Source organism: Sardina pilchardus, chromosome 22 (genome assembly GCF_963854185.1).
Source record: "Sardina pilchardus chromosome 22, fSarPil1.1, whole genome shotgun sequence".
Lineage (NCBI taxonomy): Eukaryota > Metazoa > Chordata > Actinopteri > Clupeiformes > Clupeidae > Sardina > Sardina pilchardus.
The window spans coordinates 21,297,488-21,324,987 of record NC_085015.1 but is presented as its reverse complement, the minus strand read 5'-3'; the positions used below and the strand labels follow the sequence as shown (position 1 = coordinate 21,324,987).

The following is a 27,500-nucleotide window of genomic DNA, read 5'->3' as shown; positions in this document are numbered from 1 at the left end:
GTGCAGACGCTCAAACACCGCCTGAAACACACACACACACACACACACACACACATATCATCATCATCATCATCATCATCATCATCATCATCATCATCACATCATCATCATCATTATCGTGCATGTATACATGCCTGTATCTTTGTGCATATGTATGCATATCTTTGTGTGTGTGTGTGTTTTTGTGAGAGAGAGTGAGAGAGAGAGAGAGAGAGTGAGAGAGAGGGGAGAGAGTGAGAGAGAGTGAGAGAGAGAGAGAGAGAGAGAGAGAGAGAGAGAGAGGGGAGAGAGTGAGAGAGAGAGAGTGAATAAAGAGAAGGAGATAGAGACTGCACATGCCTGTGTGTTTGTATCCCTGAATGGGTTTTGTGTCTAAGGTATTTTCCCATGTGGATTCAAATGCTATAATTTGTGTTGGCCGAGAGGAGAGTAAATTGCAGCAAACTTTCACAAAGTCTTGAGACCTCACCACATCTCCTGAGCTCGCTACAAAATGTATGTGTGTGTCTGTGTGTGTGTACTGTAAGTGTGTGTGTGTGTGTGTGTATGTGTCTTTTCTTCCCTGTGCTGTCATTTTATGTGTGGTGGTTCACGTGTGTGAGTGTGTGTGTGTGTGTGTGTGTGTGTGTGTGTGTGTGTGTGTGTGTGTGTGTGTGTGTTTGTGTGGCTTAAGGACCAAGATGATAAATTCCTCACTGAGTATAAACAGAGTGTGAATATGAGGCCGTATCTTTCGGCCACCACAGACACTACAATGGTTCTCAACCTTTTTGAGTCACCAGACAGATGAAAAATGATGGTGTATTGTAGAATAGTAGAAATTGTCTTGTGACGCCCAGGTTGAGAACCTCTACTGTAGGGTAAATGTATGTGTCTTTAACTCTTTCACTCATGGATGTGGAGATGCCATAACTAGTAATAAATATGAGTTAACCCGTGCAATCAATGAAAATGAGCTATCATATAATCAATGAATATGACTTATGGGTCATCAATACAGATGACTTAAGATAAGTAATTAATTACATTCATCTGATTGAAAGTAAAGGCACACCGGTATTCACACATGCACACACACACAGAGACACACACAGGCACACACACACACACACACACACACACACACACCAAACACACACCTCCTCCTGGTTGCCGGGGTTGGCGAGCAGGTATGTGGTGCACTCGGTGTAGTTTGCCCAGGTGCGGTTGATGCTGGCCACCTGCTCCCACCTCCCCAGTGTGTCACACTGCCGATATGCATGACCTGAAGAGGTCAACAGGGTGAAAGGTCAATCATTGACAGAGACAGGATTTTAACTACACGTAGGCCAAGGGTTAATCCCCTCAACCAACCAGTAATGTTCCAGTGCTGTCCTACAATCGTGTGCAATCATTGGTTAAGCATACTCTATATAAATATTCTAACACACACACACACACACACACACACACACACACACACACACACACACACACATACAGTTTCTTCATCTTCATAGCTTTCTTCTTGCTACCTGTGAACTCTCACCATCATCATTTGGGGAAAAACACACACACACACACACACACACACACACATTGAGGACACATGTGAGGGGTGACGGGGTGACGTTCTCACCTCTGTGGTTGAAGTCGTAGATGTACGCTGGACATAAAACAGACATCAGCTGACCAGGCTGTCCTCGAGGCCAGCAGATGATGCCATCCCACTCAGGTACACACTCATTCTCTGGGGAGACACACACACACACACACACACACACACACACACGCACACACACACACGCACACACACGCAAACAGAATAGCTTGTTAAATGGCATCATACAAAGTAACATACTTACCATTTATTTACATTAACATGAAGAGTGAATTGAGATTACTATAGGCTACTAAACAATACTAGATTAGACAAAACTAGATCTGCTATCAGAAAACAATCCGAGTGTGCCTTTATCTCCTGATTTAGTTCTCTGACTGACACTCTGTGCTCTAGACAATGTTTAGCAATATTGACTGATGCTTGTCAAAGACGTCAGCAGACATCAGACTCATCCACCTGTCTAATCTCATCTCTATCTCTTTTGAAAGACGGAAAAGGACAAAAAAAGATTTATTGACAATATTTGCCCATAATTCACCCATAATAATTCACAGTTGTGTTGCCATGGCACCTCTATTCTACAGGAACCCGTCTCAAATAGTCCAGAAAAGAAATGTCTCTAAACAAGCCCCGTTGCGACCACGGCTCTGCCACTGTAACAGGTAATAGGTCCACGTGTCTTTTGTTGCTTCAAAGCGCGCCATCTGAATCGCTAACCGTCCTCCACCTCATTAGGCAGAGAGTGGGACCCGCAGGGTGAGGTGAAGCGAGGGGCACAGGGACGCAAACCCCTCCCGGCGCCGAGGCACTGCACTTCAGAGGGAGTGAGCGCGTCGAGGCGTCTCAGGAGAGAGCCGTCCGGATCCCCCGGAGACCGAGTGAAGCAGAGGGACCTCACTGGATGAGTTTAATGAGCTTCCTCCTGGGCTAAACGTGCGCTAGGGCTACGGAAACAGGAGCTTTTTGTTTTCCTGTATTGTGCATAAATGTGTGTATGTGTGTGTGTGTGTGTGTGTGTGTGTGTGTGTCTGTGTGTGTCTGTGTGTGTGTGTGTGTGTGTGTGTGTGTGTGTGTGTGCCTACCTAACAACAAAGCGAGCAGCAGATGGTGTTCTTATGGTTCTGAGAGCCATATGCTTTATGGCTTTATGGTAAAGGCCGCAGCTTATGGAAGGATGCACACAATCTCAGAATTCCCCAAAAGACAATTAACCACAAGTACCATCTACAGTATATCAAGTTGTTTTGTGTCTACCTTTTAAAACATACTTCCATGGCTGGGTGATACCGGAATAAAGTCTGCTAAACTTTAGATTGCAAATATTCATTTGGTACATTATCTTGCATTGTTGATGACTAATGTGTTGAAGAAGCACAGCTCCCTAAGATCTATGGGAACATAATAAAAGGTGTGTACTGTGATGATGCCCACCTACAAGTAATCTGTGGAACAGACTTAACGAGTAGGAAACCACTAGAAATAGGAATTAAAACCAGCCAATCAGAGTGAACTCCATTCATAGCTAGCTTTGAAAGAAAAAACAATGGGAAGGTGGACGAACAAACACTGGGGTTTGGAGTGTGGTCAGACTGGCCAGATCTGTGTATGTGTGTGTGTGTGTGTGTGTGTGTATATGTGTTTGCCTGTGTGAGTGTGTTTATGTGTCACACAGAGATTTGTGTGTGTGTGTGTGTGTGTGTGTGTGTGTGTGTGTGTGTGTGTGTGTGTGTGTGTGTGTGTGTGTGTGTGTGTGTGTGTGTGTGTATCTACTATGTGTGTGTGTGTGTGTGGTGAATGTTCTCCCAAAGCAAAAAGCACAGAACTTCAGAGCCTGAGGGAACTGCGGAAAGTTAAGACTCCACAGGCATGTCCCAATACCATGCTGCATTTACACGTGAGTGCTCATGAATTTAATGTACGCCTCAAAGCACATATCATAAATGTGTAAATGTATCATGATTATTTAATAAACCAAAGGGAAATGTAGTTGATGTACACATTTATGGACAATTTCTTGAAGTCCTCTGAAAAGACTTCTCTGCGAAGACTGCTTAATAAGCACATGCCCACAATAAGACCTCTTTGTTTGTAACCTACTGTATTTCAGGAGTTAGCAGACAGAGTAAGCATAGGAGTGTAAATGGTTGATTAAGAAATCACAATCCCAAAAGTACACACTTCAGCATGAAAAAGCATAGTGAAACAGGGCAGCCTCAGTTCCTATGAGTGTGTACTGAGAGAGTTGGTCTATGCATGGTTAAACACACTGATATACACAGTAGACCTTATGGACCCTCAGACCCAAGTGTATACTGTGAGTAGATATTTAAGTATGCATTTATAAGTGTACTTACCCTTCACTGAGCTGATCTGGGCACGAATGCTCCTCTCACACTTGGCCCTAGCACCAATCAGAAGGTAGATCTGCTCATTCTTGGTGATGACATCATCAGAGTCGATCTACCAATGGGAAGAGAGAATGATTGTTGGATTGTTGAAAATGGCCTGTTGGTTAGCATACTCTCAAATAATGTTGCATCTCTCAGATAATGTAGCTCTGAGACCGGCATTATTCCAGCCAATCAACACAACACAATCAGCACACATTTGGAAAAACATGGAGGTTTTTGGAGGTCGCCGATGGAATCAAAGTTTTTATCACCACAGGTGTAATGTTTCGGGCCAACTTGCCCTTCCTCAGACATGCTTATTAAGTCTTTTTGAGTCCAGCACCTATCTTAAACCTCTGGGATGTGCATGCCCTTTGCACACAAATATTGCTCTCCTTCTCTTCAACTCTTCACTTGAGACGGAACCTGTGAGGAGGGAAAGGTCTCTTGGCCGTTTCTCTAGCTAGCCTGTCCCATTCTGCATTGGTCAGGGAGGGTCGAGGAAGATTTGTCATCAAAGTCAGTCGGAGCCCAAACGCACACCGCGGTCTGAGCTGCTGTATCCTGCTGTCGTGAAATAGTTGCACGGGGGTGCGGTATGTGGCGATCTGCCTTTAACCTTCAGCGCAGGGGGGGCAAGTACACTCCCTAAATGCCCCCTCCCATCCTCGGTCTAAAAGCCCCAGGGAGGAGGGTGGTATTAGGGATGGGTGATCATCGCAGCAGAGAGGGGTGAGAGAGGGAAGCACACACACAAGGGGCATTGTGCCCTAAATACATTTCACAACCTCCCAGCAAAACCAGTGCCGCCGCTGGGTGCCATTTCACTCACATACACGCACATACACGCACATACACCACATGCACGCACACACACACCCACACATACACACACACACACACACACACACACACACACACACACACACACACACACACACACACACACACATGCACATACACCATATGCACACACATGTACAGTACACACATAGACACACACACATGCAAGCACATGCACACACACACACACACACACACAGGTACATACTGTACACATACAAATACAAATGAAGAAAGGACAGAAAGTAAAGGGATAGAGAAAGAGAGGAAGAGGCAGAATTCATTCATTTCACAGTCTAGTGACAGACATACAGTTAGTAAACCAATCAAGAAGTGAACATTGAAAAAGAGAGTGAATGGCAAAATAAGAGCAAGAGATAAAGAAGCATTATCAGAGGAAATGGTTTGTTGAGCATACAGTAGAGCTACCGAGCAGCTGAGAGTGTGCTGTGGGAGGGCCAATGGAGTCTGGGTGTGGTGCTTTGTGTGTGTGTGTTTGCAGACTGAGGGCCACATGAGTGCAAGTGTTCTGTGTGAGTGAGTTTGTGTTTGTCTTGATATGTTTTGTTTTGCACGGGTGCATGTGTGTGTAGTGTGTACGTTTAGATTAGATGAGCCTTTAATGTCTCCTAGGTGGAGAAATTTAAATTTGCCTTGGGCAATCGAGAGAGTGAGATGTGTGTCTGTGTGTTCATGTTGCTATGTTTTGCTGTGTGTGTGTGTGTGTGTGTGTGTGTATGCATGCATGAGTAGTGTGTGAGGGCCACAAGAGTTTGGCGCCTGTGTTTTGGGGGTTCCTGTGAACACGCCATGGTGCTGTGAGTGAATAATTCATGGGTCCCTGGGCTCCCCAGCCATTAGCATCAGTGATGCCAGTTGCCCACGTTTGACACTCTTTCCTGCTCAGCAGAAAGCATGAATACTTAATGATGGCCCCTACATCACGCCTGTTAAGATGAGGGGCGCTGGTGCTGAGCAAGGGAGACATGTCAGCGGGGGGTTCACACACACACACACACACACACACACACACCAATACAGATATGCAGACAGAAATAGACACACAGAGACAGACAGACAAGCACACACACATCCCCACACACACTTAATGAAGGTCCCTACACCACGCCTCCTAAGATGAGATGAGCTGGTCCTGAGCAAGGGAAACGTGTCAGCAGGGGGTTCACACACACACACACACACACACACACACACACACACACACACACACCAATACAGACAGGCAAACAGTGGCCCTAACCCCTAACTCTACACACACACATACACACACGCACAACCCCTTTTGTTCCTATACCAGAAAGTCAATCGAGGGCACTGATTTGTTATTGCACTTGAATGAGAAGTGGCAGGGTATTCCGCTGACAAAGGAAAGGAATCAATTCAACTATGACAGCAACTGGACAGCCTGACCTCCTCATTGGCCTGTGTGCTCACAGTAAAACCTTCCTCGCCGACAGGCTCATTTTCTGCCTCAGTGACCCCCGTGGTAATATATGTGTGCTGATGGAAATGTTAGCATAAATATGTTTGCTCTGAAATCAGAAGGACTGTATAGCGCTCAGTAGTCACTGAGAGAGAACACCATATCATGAAAACAGATAATTTACTTTTCATAATTACATTTACTTTTCTTTAGCTGTAGAGGCACAAGCTCATTAGTTGATATGTTCATAAGGCTCTGATTGAGAAAAAGAGAAGAAATAAATCACAACAGAGGAAATTATGTTTTCAGAATAAGAGTAGCTAAGGCTCAGTAAAGAATAGATAAGGCTCTATTGGACCAAACCTAGTCCATACATATTGATTGATTCATCGATCTTAAGACCAAACACAAACAGACATAAGGATGGATGAGGACAAACCAATTCTAATCCAATTATCTTTTCGTCAAATTCAAGTTTTTTCTCTCAAGCTCAATGTCTACTGAACTATCCTGTCTGTGTGAGTGCAGGAACCACTCTGCCTCTGACAGAGGCTGTGCCACATCTGAGCCAATCAACTTGTTACTTACAGCAATGAGCACGGAGAGGAGGGTTGTAATTTGATTGGCCGCTAAGCTCAAATATCAAAACAACTTTCACCAGAACTGTGGGTTTGCATCTTCAAACTGATACCAAATCTGTGCCATGTGTGACGCCTAAGAAAGGTCCTACAGCACACACTTGCCTGCATGTGATAGTCAGCCCTAAAGTGAACTAACAAGGGTGAATTTGTGTTACCAGAAGGTGTGTGTGTGTGTGTGTGTGTGTGTGTGTGTGTGTGTGTGTGTGTGTTCTTTTGTATGTATGAGTATATTTATGTGCACGTGTGTGTGTGTGTGTGTGTGTGTGTGTGTGTGTGTCTTACTTGTGCATTTACGTAAATGTGTGCTTTGAGGAGGGGGGGGCAAAGGTTAAAGGTGAAAGGTCAAGCTTGGTTTCTGTCATATTATCTGTCAGTGTTCCTGTTTTTTTTTTTTTTCTTCCAGCCTGAGGAATCTCACAGTTTGTTTCCTCTTTTACCTCGTCCACCACCCAGACAAGGGCCTGTTGTGGCCACAATGCCACTCATCCATCCGCCCGTCCAGCTGTCTAGTATGGGAAGGGTGAGTCACTGTCATATTCTATCACATTTAGTGTCCTAGCTTTCCAGCGTTGTGTTTTTCCACCGGCAAGTGTCTTCATTGAAACATATATTTCACCTCTGCTCTGGTGAAGGCCACTAGGGAAGAAGGTGACTAAGTTTTGAATACTCTGTTGCTGTTAATTCCGAATACCAGGACACCTAAGTTTAATCCGTTCCGTATCAATGCTTAAGAATGGATGCAAAATTCTGAATTTGAGAGTCAGAGAGGGTTGAAGCGATCAGTCATTAAGGACCTGGTGTGACGGTTGATGAAGCGCCATCAACAGTCTCTGGCGGTACCTGCTGAGAGGATAGATAATCGTGGGGATATTACACTGAAATCAGAAGGGGAAGTCTGTCCTCTGAAGTGGGATTCACAGATGCAGCTGAAGTCACACCAAGCCAGCGCTCCGAAACCACATCAGTCCCGGACGCTTCCGCCACCATTCCCATTGACAGCTGGACAGACTTTTCACCGATCATGAATTAAACGCTGTGTGTTATTTCCTGCACTGGTTCACATTTAGTCTCCTACACCGACACACACACTTGCAACAGCGTTTCCATCAGACTGTTGCACTGGAACTGGGCCTATTTAATTTCCCATACCAGTAAAAAACAACTGCTCTGAAGACTATTCCTTTTATGTTCTACATAAAAGAAAATCTACTGCGCACCTCTAATGTCTAGAAGGCGAGGAGGTTAGGACTGATGCTTCCTATATATATTTCTGTTATATATTTGTTGCTATACCAACATCCAAAACCAAAACTGATCCAAACTCCTAAATAATGAATTATTCACTTAAAAATATTTTTTAAATCAATGCAGGACACCTATTGCATCATACATATCTCCCTTACATAATGCCTGTATATTTACTCACTGTATTTTAAATATGAGTATATATTAAATATTTAATTTAAATATTTTGAGTGCTTTGAGGAAGCATCTTCATAAAAATCAATATGGGACACCTGTATTATCTGGTCTATTATGTGTTGTGTATACTTAACTTCCGTTAAAGCCCACGAAATTGACTGTTTGACAAGTGTCTGTATTACCACCGCCTTCTATACTCACATTCACATTAGACTACATGGTTGAATATGTTAAGGTGACCTTGCTAAACAACCTTTTTTTTTATCTATTATTAATCTATCTTTTTTATCTTTTATTCTTTTATTCCTGTTTTAAGAACAGTTGTCGGCTTTATTTGTATTTCTTGCAATAAATACATTCTTTACATTTTAACCTTAATTTATCGTAGATATTGATATGCATAGATCTGCTATCAGAAAAATATTAAAACTGTAATGTCAGTCAAAATCAATCCGTCCGATTCAAGCACACACACACACACACACACACTCTCTTTCTCTCTCTCTCTCACACACACACACACGCACTCTCTCTCTCTCACTCACTCACTCACACGCACACACACACACACACACACACACACTCAGACAAAATCAAAGTCTCTCACCAGAGCCGTTGCTGACACCAGGATGTAGCTCACAAGAAAAGTGACCACTCCAACCAAACTGGACATGTCTGTAGCTCTCGTGACCACCGCCTGTGTTAGAGTACCCCCTGAGCCCCCTGTCTCATGCCCTGGTGCCCCTGTGTGGAGTGGCCGGTACCCTGCTCTTCTCAGGGTGACAGGAGGGGTCCTGGCCCAGCCAAGATACCTGCCTTGACCCGGGGCATCGCTCTCTGATCCAGTTCTCTCAATCAGCTTTAAATCCCAAAAGATCTGCTCAATGAGATCACACCGGAATTATTTCTTCTTTTCAAAAATCTCTCGTTTTCTTCAGGAAAAAAAAGCTTCGACTGAAGATTTTAGAGAAGACAGTATTCCTATTGAGGAGAGCAGAACTGATGACATCGGTAAGCGATAGAATCCCAGTTTTCCCTGAAGATTTCAGACACTGTTGGGCTGGCTCGGTGAAGTAAAATCAGTGTCACGGTGTCCGGTCCATATTCCTCCAAGCGTATGTATGCGCGTGTGGTATGTGTGTTTATGTCTGTCACTCCTGTGCTGTCTGACTACTTCTGACCTATCCTCCTCAGAGAAGTATGCTACTGAGCTCTTGCTGCTTCAGAGGAAGACTGTTCATCTCCCCCCTCTCTCAAACACACACGTACACACACACACACACATACACACACACACATACGCACTCTCTCTCCTCCTCCCTCTCTTTTTCTCTCACCTCTCCCCCCTCTCTCTCTCTTTCTCTGTCACACACTGGCCTATGGTTCCTGTCTCTATTGATGGCTGTTTGAGCCATCCCTCCTTCACTGCTGACGGTGAGTGTTGACAGAGCTTACTGTTCTTTACCTAAAGCCCTCAGTGACTGGAAGTCAGTTAGTCATCCTTCATGCCGGCTCTGAGAAGCATGTCATGTGCCTGCCTGTCACACTAATACCTTGCCAGTTTAAAAATAAATAAATAAATAAAAAAAATCGGAGTATGCAGGTTATGGGAGAATCTAACCTATACGTCTGTGTATTTATTGTGTGCTATTTATTTATCTGTTTTTCCTAGTTTATACTTTATTTATTCATTCATTCATTCATTTAGGATAGGGTTTGGTTTGCGTTTGGCGCCATCGTATGGCTAGCCGTTGTGGTGCACTCACTGACTTTTATTTTGAAGTTTACACAGCAGTTATACTCACACTCACAGGATATCCGTGTGTCACACACTGACCGTACCTTACCTCAGCATTGTAGAAACACGTCGTGAGTTTTGTTTTATGATCTCGTTTGTAACACTCATAAATGTAGGCTTTAATTCTTGCGATTTGTGCACATAGAAATTCCGCTGTATAAATGTATAGATGGTGCTTTGTGTTCCCCATAATAACTGCATGCAGAGTGCGACAACGTTAACGCACGTCAGGTGAACTGAGAGTTCTTCTGGCTGTCAGCTTTGGTTGATTGTTTTCAGTAACTCAGACAATAACAATATGACACGTACCTGCCATTCATGTTAGTTGAGCGTACTGTCTAGATTACCAGATCATTTTCGTGTATGTTCTTACTTTATTCTGTAACTCAAGGGCAATGGTGGGGGGCGCGGGGCTGTTGCTGGGGTTCTTACCTAATTCCTGCCGGGTAGCGCTGAGCCACGCGTCTTTGGTTCCGAGAATCGGCTGCATCACTAAAGTCTGTGCGTCAGTGCCGCCTGGCGTCTCCAGATGGGATCCAAGGCCGGTTCGGACCCTCCATCACACACCGCCCCTGTGCGCCGGGCACAATAAGTGGTCCAAAGTCAAGGACGTTAAAATACCTCGAGATCGTGCTCGGGCCCGAATGATGCAGAAGCTGACAATGATGATTCGGGTCGCAGTTAGAGGTAAGCCGAGGTTGGGGGTGTAGGCTACGTGTGTTAGACAGACCTGTCAAAATACACACACACACACACACACACACTCAAGGTAGAGAAATATGATTAGAAATATGAGAAATATTTTTGTTTTGTTTTGTTTTTACCAGACTTATGATAGTCCCCCTCACTAAAGCACACTAAATTAACTTGCTCAATAACTACTGATATAAGCCCCTTTCCCACATGACTTCTAGAAGTCACCCGGACATATTTACCCGGGTAGAGGCACGACACGGACTATTCCCACATGAGCCTTATGTCCGAGTCAGATACGGGTAATTATGTTCACACTAGACCCGAGTAGGTGCCGCGAGGGGTGGGGCAATGTCAGCACTTGCAGGGGGAGGGAGATGACGCTAAATGAAAATAGATAGATAAAGATACTTTATTGATCCCCAACTTAATGCTTAATTTTGATATACTCCATAATTCTATTTTCTCGACTTGCTGACTGTGTTCAGTCGTGTGTGTGTGCGCGCGGCGGCAGCCACACGGCTATAGAGTATTATGTTAATATGTAGAATAATTGTTCATTTTGTACTTAATCTTGGTGTGTCGTGTGTTGGGATGTAACGATGCATCGTGACACGAATAAAAATCGATACAAATGCGTGACGATTCGCACCGGTTGATAGAAAAAATGAATGAGTCACGTGACTTACTAGGTACGGGGCACAGAATGAGGGAAGACGATGGTAGGCAACAACTTTGAACTAGAGTGTGTGTGTCAGGGTTCGTATGGGTGCTTGAAATCTTTGAAAATGCTTGGATTCTAATGTGGTGTTTTCAAGGTTTGAAATAGACATCATTAATGAAGTTGTTTTGTTTTTGCCACGCGTTCACGTCCAGTTTGACGTGTCTGGATTTTCCGATAATGACATCAATCTTGTGATGCTGATATTGACTTTTAATTTATGCGCGTGTAAACTAGTCTAAGCTACTGTTCTTGAACGAAGTTAGCTGTGACAGACTAACCTACTGGTTTTCATCGTTTTAACCACAAAGCCTGTCGACCTTAAGTCTACTCAATTGTTTAGTTAACACCTTGTCATTTCGCGTTTGTCCCGCCGTTCACCTCCGTGCGCCCCATGTCATTTAGAACATATTTCGGGATAGCCATCTCACTATGAGAAAACGTATGACGATAGTGCTAAGAGATTAACACGTTGGCATGCTTGGTAAACATCAGTCTTGCACATAATATTGAGCTGATTTTTTTAGTGGAAATGGCTTACTGTAGCATTGTGCTGATAGATGGAAAAAGTTGCCTATTTAAAGGCACAGTCTGAATTTTAATCCTCGCTCTCCATTTAGTGTGTGCACTTGAACAACTATAATGATGTAGCATATAACAGTAGGGCCTGCCATTTATTTTAAGAGGAGAGGTGTAGGACGTAATACTTTGGAAGGAGAGGGAGTGGTGCAATTTGATTTTCTTTGGAGCAACCTCTTCAAACAGCATCAATATCAAAAAAAAAATCGTGATAAAATCGTATCTTGAGCAAAAAATCGTGATCCATATCGAGTCATGAGTTGAGTGTATCGTTACATCCCTAGTCGTGTGTATGATGCTTGATGCATGACTGTATGTGTGTTTGTTAGTCTGTTGGTGTGTGTGTGTGTGTGTGTCACACCGAATAGCTCATTATGTTGAACCTGTTTTTTTACCTGCAGAGGGTGGACCAAACCCTGAGTTTAATGTTAATCTGGCCCAAGTTGTTGAGCAGTGTCGCAACAACAGCGTTCCCAAGGTGACCATCGACAACGCCATCAAGGGAGCTGTAAGTGTGCAATCAGAATTCCCCTGTCACCGCCTTCTGAGTAGGGCTGCACAAACCATCAACTTTTTAATTAAAAATATCATTTGAACTTTATATAATATGATGTGATTGTTTTCATATGAGTCTGAATTGGTGTTTCTGGGGACTAAAAACTGAGTTTTGTGCTGTTAGTGAAGAATAGGATGATAGCCTCTTTACCTCGGCCCATCTGTGTATCTGTTGACACGTCTGAATGTTGTGTCTCCCAATTTCTCTCTTGCAGGAGAAGTCCAAGACAGGTACTCAGCACCTATATGAGGTGAGGGGTCCGGGCGGCTTCATGGCCCTTGTGGAGATTCTAACTGAGAACAACAAACGCTCCAACCAAGAGATCCGATACCTCCTCAACAAGCACGGGTCAGAACCAAATAATCTTTTTCATCTCCTGCAGGTTTCTTTCACCCTACTGTTTTTCTTTGATTGTTTATTTTTTCTGGGTCTATCTTTTGTTTGTTTCCAACTTCATGCTTGTTTGTTGCTCTCTTCGTTGACTGCCCAGACAAGCATCCACAACATGTCTCCCTCCTCAACCTCTATTATTATATCCATATATTATATTATGTATCCATATATTATGTATATATTATATTATGCATGATATGTTTATGTCTATTGCTGTTGTAAGAGATTTTCTCTCACGTGCATTTCACCGGATGTCCACAGGGCGGCAGTGTGTGATGGGGCACACTACAGCTTCAGCAAGAAGGGGGTCGTCATGGCAGCCAGGGGGGACATGTCTTCGGACCAGGCGCTAGAGTTAGCCATTGAGGCAGGAGCTGAGGATGTGCAGGAGACAGAGGACGAGGAGGAGAGAGCCATGCTACAGGTACACACACACACACACACACACACACACACACACACACACACACACACACACACACACACACGTCTGCTTAACTTCTGCTCTTTAATGCACAGTCACACAACAATTTCATCATTACAGTAATCAGTAATAACCCTCAAGTCACTCTACAAGTAGATGGAAAGTCTTTAAATATCCATTTTATCCATTTTATATATATTTTATCCATAATATCCAATGAATATTTAGCATCCAATATTGTTAATTTCCATTCAATTCCTTGGGATTTAGTGTTTGGTCTCTCCATAAAACATGTTGTGTATTCTTTCCATGAAACATGTAGTATGTCACTTAGAAGAGAATGAAGAACACTGTCCCGAAGGACTACTAGCTTATGCATTAACATGCAGTTGGTGAAATTGTCCCTTCCCCCCTCCCGTAGTTCATCTGTGGCACGACTGAGATGCGGGGGGTGCGCGAGGCGCTGGAGAAGCTAGGCGTTGCCACGGTGCAGTCGGGGCTGGAGTATGTCCCCACAGCGTCAGTCCCGCTGGCCGAGGATCAGCTCCGAGATGCCCACATGTGCCTGGAGGCGATAAAGGACTATCCCGATGTGGTGCGGGTCTGGGACAACATCCAGGCTCAGGACTAACAACAACCGCCCCCCCATCCCTCCTCTCTCTCTCTCTCTCACACTCTCTCTGTGAGGGGAGGGCAGAGAAGGAGAGTGGTAGACAGACAGATGGACAGAGTAAGGGAGAGTGTTTGTCATTTTGGATTTCAGAACTCTGAATTCTGTTCCAGAATGATCCAGATGTTCAGAACAGAGCCATGTAGAGAATGGCTCTGGTGCACATAGATATGTATATAGAGCTATATACATCTATGCTGGTGCAGACCAAAGATTTGTGGAGTGGAGCGTTCTAGAAGCTTTGGTGCTGCAGACAGGACATTTTCTGGAATGTGGAACCCTGGAGGAATTCCGTTCTATGGGACTGAAGGCTGAAGGCTGATGACTGAGACCAGAGGAAATCTGACCTTTTATGGGTCTCAACACTGTTGAAACATCAGATCACTAATTTATCAGAAACTGGAGCCATCCTATGGTCGCATGTGTGAGTTGTGGGAATGGTGTGTTTCTCTGACTGTAAATGTGAATAGGAATGAGAATGAAAGTGCGAGAGAAAGACTGTTTGTGACCTGCTTGTATTCAATCTTTGTGCTCAAATAAAATAAAACAATGATTTTGACTATTTGCTTTCTGTTGCATGGTAAAACATACATGACAGAAAACCCTGATGGTTGAGATAAAGAGCTACATATTCATTTTGGATTTTGTAAAAACAAAAATACAAATATTTTATGTTGTTTGCACAATAAGGGCCATTGGGAGACCAACAGCAGGAGATTTTGAAGGTCGTAGGGAGGATGTTTTGTTAAACTGGGTCACATTTCCAATAGGGGCGACCACCCCTCAATGCCCATCATAGGAATTTGACGAACCATCAATGGATCAATACAAAGCCACATTAACAGTTGTAGCATTAACTGTTGTATTTGCACTGAGAGCATTGATTGGTTGGCACCAAGCATTGACATGTTTGTCGTTGATGTTTTCATTCATGTCATGCAGCTGCTTCAGATGGTCTCCACGCCACACACTAATTTACAGCTCCTTGTCAACAGGGCAAGTCTCTCAATCTCCACCACAGGTCTGGGAAATGTATGACATTTTAAAGACATCTTCCGTTTTAAAATCTTTTTCCTTTCTTTTTTTCGTAGTTTATTTCTGTTTTGTGACTGTGTTGTTATTTCCATTGACTACTGGGGTGAGTGACCTCTGCTATAGCATGCCATTGATTGGTCCTCAGGAACAGCGAATTGAGTGAAAAAGAGAGAGAGCGACATGTCCATCTCTCCTCTCCTCTTCTCTCTTGGCTCGGGTCGAACGCATCAACAGGGCTTGACCCAGGGTTCGAGTTCTGTCCACGAGTAAACAGGAAGCGCGGACATCTGCAGCGAGGTGTCGGTCGGCACGTCTGAAGTGATCCGGAACGGTCCTCCGTCACGCGTAAACAATGGGAGCCTTGCATAATCTGTCCTGTCTTCATCCTGTGTGTTGGCGTGGGTGATCCAAAACAAGGCTGCTGTTCTCATTAGCGCTATATCCATCACGGCCAGGGTCACCACCACCTGCATGTCTTCAGAGGAGCCGCTCTCGGGCCCAGGAGAAGCAGGCTTCTCCTCCAATGTGTCATGAGGCAGATCTGCAGAGACCAACTGAGGAGAGCGCAGATCAGACCATCTCAATCTCAACAGCCGGCCTGGATACGAAGAAAGTTAAGGTAAGGCCTATTCAACTCCAGCAGCAGCATCTTAACTTGTCCTATTTATTTATTTATTTATTTATTAATAATCTTTCTGTGCGATGGAAAGGTTTTATGAACATTCAATTAGTTGGCAGACTTAAGGCACTGATGGTTTCAGTGGCCTCTCTTGGTTAGACCCTGTAAAAACAACATTATTGAAGTTCACCTCCATGCTTTCCATTCAATCATCTAGCAGACAATCAGTGGCTCACAGAATAGTGAAAACACTTTGTCACATGGAGCTTGCTCTTGCTCAGGTTAGCTCCTTGCATGTGGCAAACTGGACAGAATTACTAGGTTTCTGACGCAGGGTCCTAATTTGAAAGTGTCTCAAACAATGTCTTAATTGCATGGTAAATTAAGAAGTAAAACAATTGTGAGTAAAAAAAGTGTTTGGTTCATATGAAAAGCAACTTTCAAATAAGAGATTACTTCAGAGCCCTGGAGGAGGATATTTTCTATATCAATATCATGCGCACTCATTTTAGTGCACAATTTAGTATATTGTATGTTCGTTGTAGTGCTTTTGTTGTACTAAATTGTGGACTATAATATGACTTACAAAAATGAAAAAGAGGGCACAATTTAGTAAAATGAGCGCCCAATTGAGTGAAACTTGCACATCATTTAGTAAATTGTCACTAAATTCTCTCACGCTTCGCTAGCTTGGCAGTCATAATAATATACCAAGATCTGATTTCTTGGGGAATAAACTAAAATACAAAGCAAATCAACAAATCAACATGACTAAATGAGCAGTAAAATACTATAGATAAAGATGTGCATGAGTGTACTGAGGATTGGTACTGTGATCCAGTATGAGGTGTGTGTCAAGTTGGTAGTTCAAATAAGTCCAACAGTGCAACAGTGCAAGATTAAATTAGTGACCAGCAACAAATATGTACAGTACAAAATGTAAGCATAGTAACAGCACTAGTATAAATATATGGACAATTAAAATAAACATAACATAGTAATATAAGAGTTATAGCAGCAGTGCAAGGATAGTTAGATATGGGTGCAGACATTAGTCATTGGTCAAATATCAAATATATGGACAATTCATATAAAGAGAATTATAAAAAAGAATTGGCTCATATTGAAATCAGATCACCAACTAGGTGAGGTATTCAAAGAACAGCCTTGCATGGTGTACAAGATTTAGGAATTTCAGAGAATGAAGAATACTCATTCACAGCATCTGCATATGGGTAGAGATCCCGATAAAAGGAGTAAACTCATGCAATACAAAATCAGGTAAAAACCTTCTCAGTTGCCCTTGTGGCAAGTCATATGAGATAACTAAGTCAAAACCTTTGTGGCCTTACTCTTGGTCTACACAATGGTCCATGAGTTTGGAAAGACTTTGCCTGTCTTTCACAATAGGCCCCTTAAGGTTTTATGACTTTGTTTTCTTACTTACTTTCTTACTTTAGTTGCCAAAACAGTCTAAGAAAAGAATTGCACTGAAGTTTAAGTGTCCAACAATAACTTTTCCAATAACCACAGTTTATCAAAATGTTTGTAGAAGGAAGGAAGAAGGAAGTGTCCTTGGCATCAACAAGGACCACAATAGCGATCATGTTGTTTGTGAGCGCCACCACAATGTTTGTTTGTTTGACTTTTCCAGGAAAGGTGAACTTGACGGTGGACACTCCAGGGAGGGATATCTGCGTATCTGCGTGACTGCATTAAGTAAATAACTGACACCAATTGCTTGAGATGTGGACTTCTGTGCTGTGTGATTAGCTGGTTGGAAGGGGAAGAATCAGAGCTTGGAATGCCAGGGAACGATGTGTGTCTCGCCAACAGTAAGCACACACAGACTCACGCACATACTCACACACATCTACTAGCAATCTTTGGTTATTCTCACCTTCTCTCTCACACACACACTCACTCACTCACTCACACACACACTTACCGGTACATACTTGTACATGCCAATGTGAAATGGTATTTTAGATTTAGAATAATGATCACTTCTGTTTGAATGATTAACTGAGTCTGTATATCTTCTTCCCTCTTTGGTCTGGTCTGTTCTAATGTCTTCTTCTCCCCTCTGCATCCCGTTCTCCACTGATGTTCTGCAAACCTCACCGGGGAACCCTGCTCTGCTCCGCACTCCTCCACAGACCTGCAGTCCGGTTCTCTGAGTTCCTCCTTGGATTCAGACCTCATGAAGCGTTCCGGTTCTCACCGGTTCCCCCTGCGGGTACTCAAACTGCACCACTCGGAGCGGGACTCTCCCCCCGGCACGCCTAACCCCCCCGCCTCTGCCTCCGCCACCCCCCCTATCCAGCTCGTCTCACCCACCAAGGTGAAGGAGCGCACAGAGAACCTGACAGAGAAGGTGACTCAGGTAGGGCAAGGGGAACACCTGCAAAGCCTACTGAATATAAATATATCTATCTTCAAAAGGAAACATCACCGCACACTGGTGTAATATTACTGGGGTATATCACTTGAGACACTACCTGTGGGTGACACATTTCATCTGTGGGTCAGTGTGTCATGTGAAGTCAGAGAGCGAACCTGGAAAAGATGGCAATGAAACACGTTATTCGCTCTAAATAAATAAATCATAATATTACACTAGCGCACTGATGAGCTTTTGAAGTCTGATGTTGTGTAGCAGCACCTTGGATCAGAAAACAGCCAGAGCACAGGGATTGTCTCACAAATACATCTATTTCTACATCTATCTATATTAGTGCAGTTCACTATGTCTGGACAAATTTGTTCGTTCATTTTTCTTGGGGATTAGTAAAACTATATTTTTGGAAACCTAACATGGCAAAAAAAAAAAAAAAAAAAAAAAACTTGATTCCATTTTTTCAGAAATCATTACGGCAGTTATTTTGGATCCCCTTACTTATTGCATTGTAACATAACACGGTAACACATTACTTGAAGGCATCTGTTAGAGTGACATGACAGTGTCATGACACATGAATAGATGTTTATGATACATTCATGACAGCTTCATGTCACTCTGATGAAGATACCTTTGGATAATATAACCCATAATAATAATAATCCCGCCATAATATCAAGATTAGTGACTTCAAGATGACATGGACCTTTTTCAAATCACTTTTTCCAGAGTAGATTTAGAAGTAGGCTAATCCCCAAAGTGGGATACTTTCAAATGTAACTGCTTATACAGTAGCCCATTTGTGCATCAGTAGCCCTAACACACTCATAGTGGGAACAAAGTATGGTCTCAAAACATTACATAACTCCAAATTCTACAGATCTCTAGACTTAACTCTCTTTAGGAAAACCCATGTGAAAACCTTTGGCAACACCGATAACTGTGTGATTATCTCGGTGTTCTTGCAGATGCTCGTAGAGTCGTGCCCACTGCCCATGAAATGAAATGCAGTCTGACGTTCGCCATACAAAAAAGGAACCAAAGCTGTCATTTTTGCCCATATAAGGAGATCCGAGTGTTAATTGTAGCTAACTTGGCCTATATGTGGCAAATTAGCTCTGGGATAGAAAAAATCTAAGTTTGCCGTCTTAACTATCGAAGATCACTACTCATTTGAAGAAAGGGCAGAGGACAAAATTGCGTTGAGCAAATCGCCTGCATTTCAGCCTTCTTCGTCCCTGCGAGAGTTTAACAGGTGCGATAATTAAAATCCCCAAGAAAATCGCAAGATACCGGATTTCAAAGATGGCAGTTTTTGTAGGCTAACTTCAGAGGTCTGTGGTGACCCTCAGGCATCCCATGTGTTAATTTGCTTTCGGCTTTAGTGCTTAGCTGCTTCACGTTGATCTTACATGATTTTGTTGGATAAATTATTTGCTGTGCAAATAATGTAATGTTTTATGAGGAATGGGTCAGCCCAGTTTTCCTTTTCAGGGCCGGCATAACAAGTCATCGACTATATTGTAAGCAGGGTGGTAGAAAATATGTAAAAGGTAAACTATAAATTCTGTGATCAGGCAGACCACGGTATATCTGACCATATTCATGGTTTTCATCAGGTCCCTTTCCACAGTATAAAATCAAGCACCCAGATTATGAATGCATGGTGATTGATTAGGCCTACACCTGTGGAAAGGGAGATACAAGTCTAGCCATGTATTCATGAGTTTCATCAGGTCCCTTTCCACAGGTGTATTAATCAAGCATCGTGCAGTCTGCATTGATAATCAAGGTGCTTGATTTTATACACCTGTGGAAAGGGACCTGGTGAAATCCATGAATTGGTTCTACCAGTGCGTTTAACACAGGTGATTTCCCTGATTAGCTGATGTGTGCTAATGAGAATCAGCTGATTAACTGAATGGTGAACGAAAATGTGGCAGGACTTTTAGGCTACTTTCTGAGACTGGACTTTTACACCGCTGAACAACAACACACAAATGGGTCAATGATCATCTACATCTATTTGATATTAGTACCATTGGATTTCTTGCACCCAACATTAACTGCCTGTAATTCAATTATTAAAATTAGTATCTAAAGGTCACCATTTTGAAAATCCAAGATGTCCATCCCCGAAATTACTCAAGAAAACTGACTAGATGGAAAGGGCAATAGTGTGGTACTGTGGTATGATCAGTGCATATAATCTAATAATGACATTTTGGTACTATTTTATGGTATTTTCTGAAGTTTCTCTAGGCTACAACTCGACTGTCTGTTGCTGCTGCAGTGAGTCAATGTCACATGGCAGGAACTGCAGTATTGGCAATGAGAATACACACACACACACACACACACACACAAAATGCTAAACAACAAGAGGACACTGATTCTCTGGAGCAGATATGATGTTGTACCCTGTTGTGACAGAGGGAGGGCAAGTGTGGACGGTGAAAGAGAAGCGATCATTGATGCCCAGGCGTTATTGCTGGCACGTGGGGGGCAGAGTGGCAGGGGCTTTCACTGGAAACATCGTTAGGGCGCTGGTCAGGGCTCAGAGGGGGCACAGGAAATGGTGTGGGGCCAGGGGTTGAATCCATACCCACCACTCCCCTTTACCGCACCACGCCGCGGGCATTGCTGCGCTGGCCCTGTGCTATTGCGTAATTGTATGGTCATGTGTGCAGCTGTAGGTTGTGCCTTACAAAGCTGTGTGGGTGTGTGCGTGTGCGTGTGCGTGTGCGTGTACGCGTGCACGCGTGCGTGTGTGTGTGTCTGTGTGTGCATGCATGTGTGTGTGTGTAGGTGCGCATGTGTTTGTGCGTGTGTGTGTGTGTGTGTGTGTGTGTCTGAGCGTGAGTTTGAGTTTGTGCATGCATGCATGCGTGTGTTGTTTAGATGGGTCAAATTAGGACAGTGGATCAACAGTGTTATTGAAAACATCTTATATACAAATATCTTGCTCTATGTCCAGTTTCCCATACTCTGTTCTATGCAGTGTCCTAGTGCTTAACTCAGCGACACTTAGTATAATGCAAACACTGTGTCTGTTTTGACAAGCTGTGGCGCCATGTCTGTTTCTTTCAAGCGTGCCTGGTTGTGGGTTAAATCAGTGTTAAGTTTAGCCGCTGACTCTGGGTCAGATCATCTTACTGTTTTAACTATCACAACACAGGGTGAAACATCTGACCTATAGTATAATCAGGCACTCATACACAGAGATGTACAGAAGAAATGCATAGACACACATGATGTATACACAGAATGCATGCACACTCTCACACACACACACACACACACACGCACAGTGCACTCACACACACTCGGTACATTTCACAAGTTCAGCTGCTGCCCACTGCTGTTCTGAAAGAGTGTGTGTCATTGCTGTGTTGTGTGCTTATGTGGTGGGGTGTGTGGGCGTGTTAGTGAGTGTGTGTGTGTGTGTGTGTGTGTGTGTGTGGATGTACATGGACCGTGCTGTTGCTTTCGGTGGATCTTCTGTGTGTTTGAAGAGAGGGGTCAAAGAGTCCAAACTGGAGTTGAAGATTCAAGCAAATTGGATTATTGAACTTTCTTTCCCCTTTCTTTAGCCCTTTGTATCTCTCTCTTCCTCTCTATCTGCCTTACTCTCCTCTCTCTGTTCGCCCCCACTCTCTATCTATCTTGCTTACTTTCTTTGCATGCCTTTCACTCTCTCAGCCTGTTGTCTTGGTAAATGAGACTCATGGATTAAACACAATTGGTGGAAGCAGGTGCTGATCTGATGCTTAACATTGTCGCATTGACACGTTCCATCACTGGACAGAGTTCGGTCTCTGTCCTCGAAGACAGGAACTGCATCCGGCACCCGTGAGATCCGGAAGAATCTGGAATACCGGGAGTGTTTGTTCAATCAGCATGTCGGTCAGTGGCAGTGTTCCAGAGCAAGTTTCTCACATCTGATCTGTCCAGGAGATCTTGTTTACCACAATGTTTTTAGTGCCATGAGCTTTTTTTAAATTGTTTATTTAGTCATGTCTATTGATTGATGGATGAGTTAAACCTAAGGTGATGTTAAAGACACTATGCAATTTTCACATTATACTATAATTGTCATGTTATGGTAATGTGGAAGACTAGCTTGTCTTCATGGTGTATATGGTAATGTGGGAGACTAGCTTGTCTTCATGGTGTATATGTATGGTAATGTGGGAGACTAGCTTGTCTTCATGATATATGATAATGTGGAAGACTATTATTCCAACTAGCTGCAATGGATGGTTTTTCACTGTGCAGTCCTGTGGTTCATCTCTAGAGCAGCTCCTACAGATTTTCCAACTATATCACCAAAATCCACACGCTACCACAGCAAGCTGTTATCTGTGCCGACTGCATTGTTGTTGATGTTCATACGGCTTTGCATGCCTTTTGACTGATTAGATTGATAGTTTTCAACCAAAGCTCCATACTGTTTTTAAGTACAGCTTGATTCTGATCACTGTTGAGGATCGGTGCTAACTCATTAGCAAAATCAGATATGCAGGATCTGTCTTGTATTTGGGTATGTGTAGGGTTAGGGTTAAGGTAGGGTTTTGCCTTTTTAAACAAATTTAAACAAAACTTCTGTCTTTTATTCACAGTCTCATTTTCTAAGATTAAATGTGTATTTTTCCAGAATGTTTGTGTTGCATAATGCTTGTTAGAATTTCTCACAAAAAAAGAGGTTGTTTGGAAATGACCCCACACTGTATGGTATTATTTCCACTATTCAGACTTCAGTCATAGTGTGTGTGTGTGTGTGTGTGTGTGTGTGTGTGTGTGTGTGTGTGTGTGTGTGTGTGGCATGGCCTTGTGTAGACAGAGGTATAGTGTGTTTGGAAATTACCCCATGCGCCAAGTGATGCGATAGAGTCTGGGCAACACTGCTCAAAATGTATGCTTCACTAAATCAGGGACAGTTCAACAGGTGTTATACACATGCACACACACACATACACCAAAGCAGTCAAAAAATACACACCCATGGGTCTAACTGCGGTCAAGACTCAGCTGGAGTACATGGATTCAGATTCAGATTACACAAACACACACACACGCGCGCACGCGCGCACACAAGTGCATGTGAGTGTGGTCCAGCCATGTCCAGTCACAGAGAGAGTGAGTGCAGGAGCCTGCCTGTCTGATAAAGATGGCAGCTATCACTCATTTTGCACATTTGTAGAGATCTCTTTTTGTGTAATTCATTGTTTTTGTATAATTGTTTTTTTTAATAGCAGTAGAAGTCACAGGCTTAACATTATCAGTGCCGGAAATCAGGCTTGGGTTGGGTCTCTCAAGTTTTAAAAAATAGTCATCATATATAACAGCTTTCGATAAATCTCAGTTTTGAAATGTAATGTACAAGCCCAGTCTGACTCAGATGGAAAGCTTCTGGAAGTAGTGTTGCAGCTGAACTGGGTGTAATTCTAAAGCCCGGCGCCCACCGGACACGCCGTTCAGCGGCGTTCGGCGGTCTGGGCTTGACGCGCAGGATTTTAGAGTAGTTTTCTATCTCTGTGCGGCTGCTGCGCGGCAGACGTTTCCAGTGGGCTTTGCTCCATTGAAAACAATGGAGTTCTAATTGTTTTATTGTCGCGGCGCGCCGCGTACGTGTCCGGTGGGCGACGGCCTTAACCGTGCTCTTCTTCTGCCCTCCCCTCCCCAATGCCCTCCCATCCCCTCCCCAATGCCCTCCCCTCCCCTCCCCTCCCCAGGTGCTGTCCTTGGCAGAGGATGTGCTTCCAGAGTACAAGCTGCACAAGGCCGAGACCCACAGCTGGATCATGCTGCACTACAGCCCCTTCAAGGCGGTGTGGGACTGGGTCATCCTCATCCTGGTGCTCTACACGGCCGTCTTCACGCCGTACTCGGCCGCCTTCCTGCTGGACGAGCGCGAGCTCGGGGTGGGCAGCGCCGACGGCGCCTGCGGCTACGCGTGCAACCCGCTGGGCGTGGCCGACGTGGTGGTGGACGTGCTCTTCATCGTGGACATCGTCATCAACCTGCGCACGACTTACGTGGACCGCATCGACGAGGTGGTCACGCAGCCGAGGCGCATCGCCGTGCACTACCTGAAGGGCTGGTTCTTCATCGACCTGGTGGCGGCCATCCCCTTCGACCTGCTGGTCTTCAGGTCGGGCTCTGATGAGGTGAGGGGAAGGGTTGGAGCTCTGCAGACAACTGTCATGACACTCTTCTGCCCCCTGCAGTCTTTCTCCTGTCAGTGCATGGGCAGGGTTGGGCCTATGTTATGGTCTGGTATCTATAGTGATACACAGACTGACTTCCTTTCTATAGCAGAATAGTTACAGCAGTACAACTATGATGATTGACAAATAACCTGCTAGTTGTGGCTCCTTTTTTGTTCTAAATGTGTTGCTTTTAAAGAGGTAGAAGTAGACAGCTGCTATTTTCCCCGTCATTGAATGATACTCACCTAAATAGATTCCCTATTTACAACAGCATAGATTCTGGCTTTGACCCACATTCAATTCTGATCCAATTCTGGAACATTTACTATCTACCAGCTTGGAAATCTTTGAATGGTTCCCTACTGTGGACACACCTCTGTAAATGAGCACAAATTACACACGTGTGTGAATGGTGCACATAACCATAAAAATGGCGTAATCCCGCTCCAAACCAATTCATACTCATGTAGTTTGGTCACTCTGAATGAGTTCTGTTAGCCAACCATCAGTGCAGCACTCCACCAATCAGGCCTTTATGGTAGAGTGGCCAGACGGAAGCCATTGACTGTGGGGAGTTTGCCAAAAAGCATCCAAACGACTCTCAGACCATTAGAAGTGAAATGCTCTGGTCCGCTGAAATGAATATTGAACTATTTGTCCATAATTCTCAATGGCGTGTGTGGAAGAAAGCAGGCACTGAAAACGTTCCAGTTGCACTGTACTTGAAATACCCCGTTTACATCCATTCTGAGACCAGCTCCCTTCAGCCCCCTTCTGTTTTCTATTTCCTCTTCACCCTCCCCAGACGACGACCACTTTGATTGGCTTGCTGAAAACGGCCCGCCTGCTGCGATTGGTCCGTGTGGCGCGCAAGCTGGACCGCTACTCGGAATACGGCGCGGCCGTGCTCTTCCTGCTCATGTGCACGTTCGTGCTGATCGCCCACTGGCTGGCCTGCATCTGGTACGCCATCGGCTACGTGGAGCGGCCCTACATGAAGACCGGCTGGCTGGACAACCTGGCCAACCAGCTGGGCAAAAGCTACAACCACAGCGACCCGGCGTCGGGGCCGTCCAACAAGGACAAGTACGTGACGGCGCTCTACTTCACCTTCAGCAGCCTGACCAGCGTGGGCTTCGGCAACGTCTCGCCCAACACCAACTCCGAGAAGATCTTCTCCATCTGCGTCATGCTCATCGGATGTGAGTTGCTTCACACACAACGCTCACACAGACACATACACACCCAGACATACACACACACTTCACCCAACACCAACTCCGAGAAGATCTTCTCCATCTGCGTCATGCTCATCGGATGTGAGTTGCTTCACACACAACGCTCACACAGACACATACACACCCAGACATACACACACACTTCACCCAACACCAACTCCGAGAAGATCTTCTCCATCTGCGTCATGCTCATCGGATGTGAGTTGCTTCACACACAACGCTCACACAGACACATACACACCCAGACATACACACACACTTCACCCAACACCAACTCCGAGAAGATCTTCTCCATCTGCGTCATGCTCATCGGATGTGAGTTGCTTCACACACAACGCTCACACAGACACATACACACCCAGACATACACACACACTTCACCCAACACCAACTCCGAGAAGATCTTCTCCATCTGCGTCATGCTCATCGGATGTGAGTTGCTTCACACACAACGCTCACACAGACACATACACACCCAGACATACACACACACTTCACCCAACACCAACTCCGAGAAGATCTTCTCCATCTGCGTCATGCTCATCGGATGTGAGTTGCTTCACACACAACGCTCACACAGACACATACACACCCAGACATACACACACACTTCACCCAACACCAACTCCGAGAAGATCTTCTCCATCTGCGTCATGCTCATCGGATGTGAGTTGCTTCACACACAACGCTCACACAGACACATACACACCCAGACATACACACACACTTCACCCAACACCAACTCCGAGAAGATCTTCTCCATCTGCGTCATGCTCATCGGATGTGAGTTGCTTCACACACAACGCTCACACAGACACATACACACCCAGACATACACACACACTTCACCCAACACCAACTCCGAGAAGATCTTCTCCATCTGCGTCATGCTCATCGGATGTGAGTTGCTTCACACACAACGCTCACACAGACACATACACACACACGTACATATGCACACACTTCACCCAACACCAACTCCGAGAAGATCTTCTCCATCTGCGTCATGCTCATCGGATGTGAGTTGCTTCACACACAACGCTCACACAGACACATACACACACACGTACATATGCACACACTTCACCCAACACCAACTCCGAGAAGATCTTCTCCATCTGCGTCATGCTCATCGGATGTGAGTTGCTTCACACACAACGCTCACACAGACACATACACACACACGTACATATACACACACTTCACCCAACACCAACTCCGAGAAGATCTTCTCCATCTGCGTCATGCTCATTGGATGTGAGTTGCTTCACACACAACGCTCACACAGACACATACACACACACGTACATATACACACACTTCACCCAACACCAACTCCGAGAAGATCTTCTCCATCTGCGTCATGCTCATCGGATGTGAGTTGCTTCACACACACACGCACACACTCGCACGTCTCACCCAAAACGATCTCCAAGAAGTTCTTCTCCACCTGCTCATCAGATGTCAGTATCTGTCTAGGCAGTGCACTTTGACCCCTCACCCCTGCCAGGGCTGAAGGGTCAAAGATGCAGAGCTCTTATCAAGAGATTTACACTGACCTCATAAAAACTCTGGATCAAGCAATCAAATTCTGTTAACCTTTCAAAAAGTGTCTTTAAATACTTTTAACACATTTAATCACAATAGGGCTCGGGCACACGCCTTGCATTCTAGGAATATAGCCGCCATGTTGGTAACGCACCGAACGTAATATCCATTCATTCAGATGCAGAAGATAAGAAGCAGAAATATAGTATTAGCGATTCTTTTCCTCTTGCGATCGTGGGTTGCACTGTTACACCCCACTACACAGCAACA

General features: G+C 44.4%; 3 protein-coding genes across 3 annotated transcripts in view; 2 read left to right on the top strand and 1 right to left on the bottom strand.

Annotated features, from left to right (window-relative positions):
• The window catches only part of pth3r (parathyroid hormone 3 receptor), a 15,342-nt gene extending 5,262 nt beyond the window's left edge, over positions 1-10,080 (bottom strand). The window contains exons 1-6 of the mRNA XM_062525721.1: positions 10,069-10,080; positions 9,299-9,379; positions 3,958-4,063; positions 1,619-1,729; positions 1,140-1,264; positions 1-21 (exon numbers count right to left, since the gene is read on the bottom strand). The exon at positions 1-21 is cut by the window's left edge and continues 74 nt beyond it. Of these exons, the coding sequence (XP_062381705.1) occupies positions 1-21; positions 1,140-1,264; positions 1,619-1,729; positions 3,958-4,063; positions 9,299-9,379; positions 10,069-10,080 (456 nt within the window). The remainder of the gene's footprint in view (positions 22-1,139; positions 1,265-1,618; positions 1,730-3,957; positions 4,064-9,298; positions 9,380-10,068) is intronic.
• An 84-nt stretch (positions 10,081-10,164) lies between these two features.
• Positions 10,165-14,736, top strand: LOC134070325 (translational activator of cytochrome c oxidase 1). The gene is made up of 6 exons (XM_062526641.1): positions 10,165-10,212; positions 10,533-10,828; positions 12,536-12,642; positions 12,905-13,038; positions 13,345-13,507; positions 13,929-14,736. Exons 2-6 carry the CDS (start codon positions 10,537-10,539, stop codon positions 14,136-14,138), a joined length of 906 nt encoding a protein of 301 aa, XP_062382625.1. The 5' UTR covers positions 10,165-10,212; positions 10,533-10,536; the 3' UTR covers positions 14,139-14,736.
• Positions 14,737-17,635: 2,899 nt separating this feature from the next.
• The window catches only part of kcnh6b (potassium voltage-gated channel, subfamily H (eag-related), member 6b), a 15,356-nt gene continuing 5,491 nt past the window's right edge, over positions 17,636-27,500 (top strand). Inside the window, exons 1-4 of the mRNA XM_062525720.1 lie at positions 17,636-17,666; positions 17,991-18,217; positions 23,968-24,402; positions 25,250-25,646. Coding sequence (XP_062381704.1) covers positions 17,636-17,666; positions 17,991-18,217; positions 23,968-24,402; positions 25,250-25,646 — 1,090 coding nt within the window. The remainder of the gene's footprint in view (positions 17,667-17,990; positions 18,218-23,967; positions 24,403-25,249; positions 25,647-27,500) is intronic.

What these genes read in the sequence shown, in the direction of transcription:
- LOC134070325 (XM_062526641.1), top strand. Translation starts at nt 10,537, where the DNA reads ATGGTGGGGGGCGCGGGGCTGTTGCTGGGGTTCTTACCTAATTCCTGC. An exon ending in GATTCGGGTCGCAGTTAGAG is followed by an intron (nt 10,829 to 12,535) that starts GTAAGCCGAGGT and finishes TTTTACCTGCAG; the next exon opens with AGGGTGGACCAAACCCTGAG. An exon ending in ACAACGCCATCAAGGGAGCT is followed by an intron (nt 12,643 to 12,904) that starts GTAAGTGTGCAA and finishes TCTCTCTTGCAG; the next exon opens with GAGAAGTCCAAGACAGGTAC.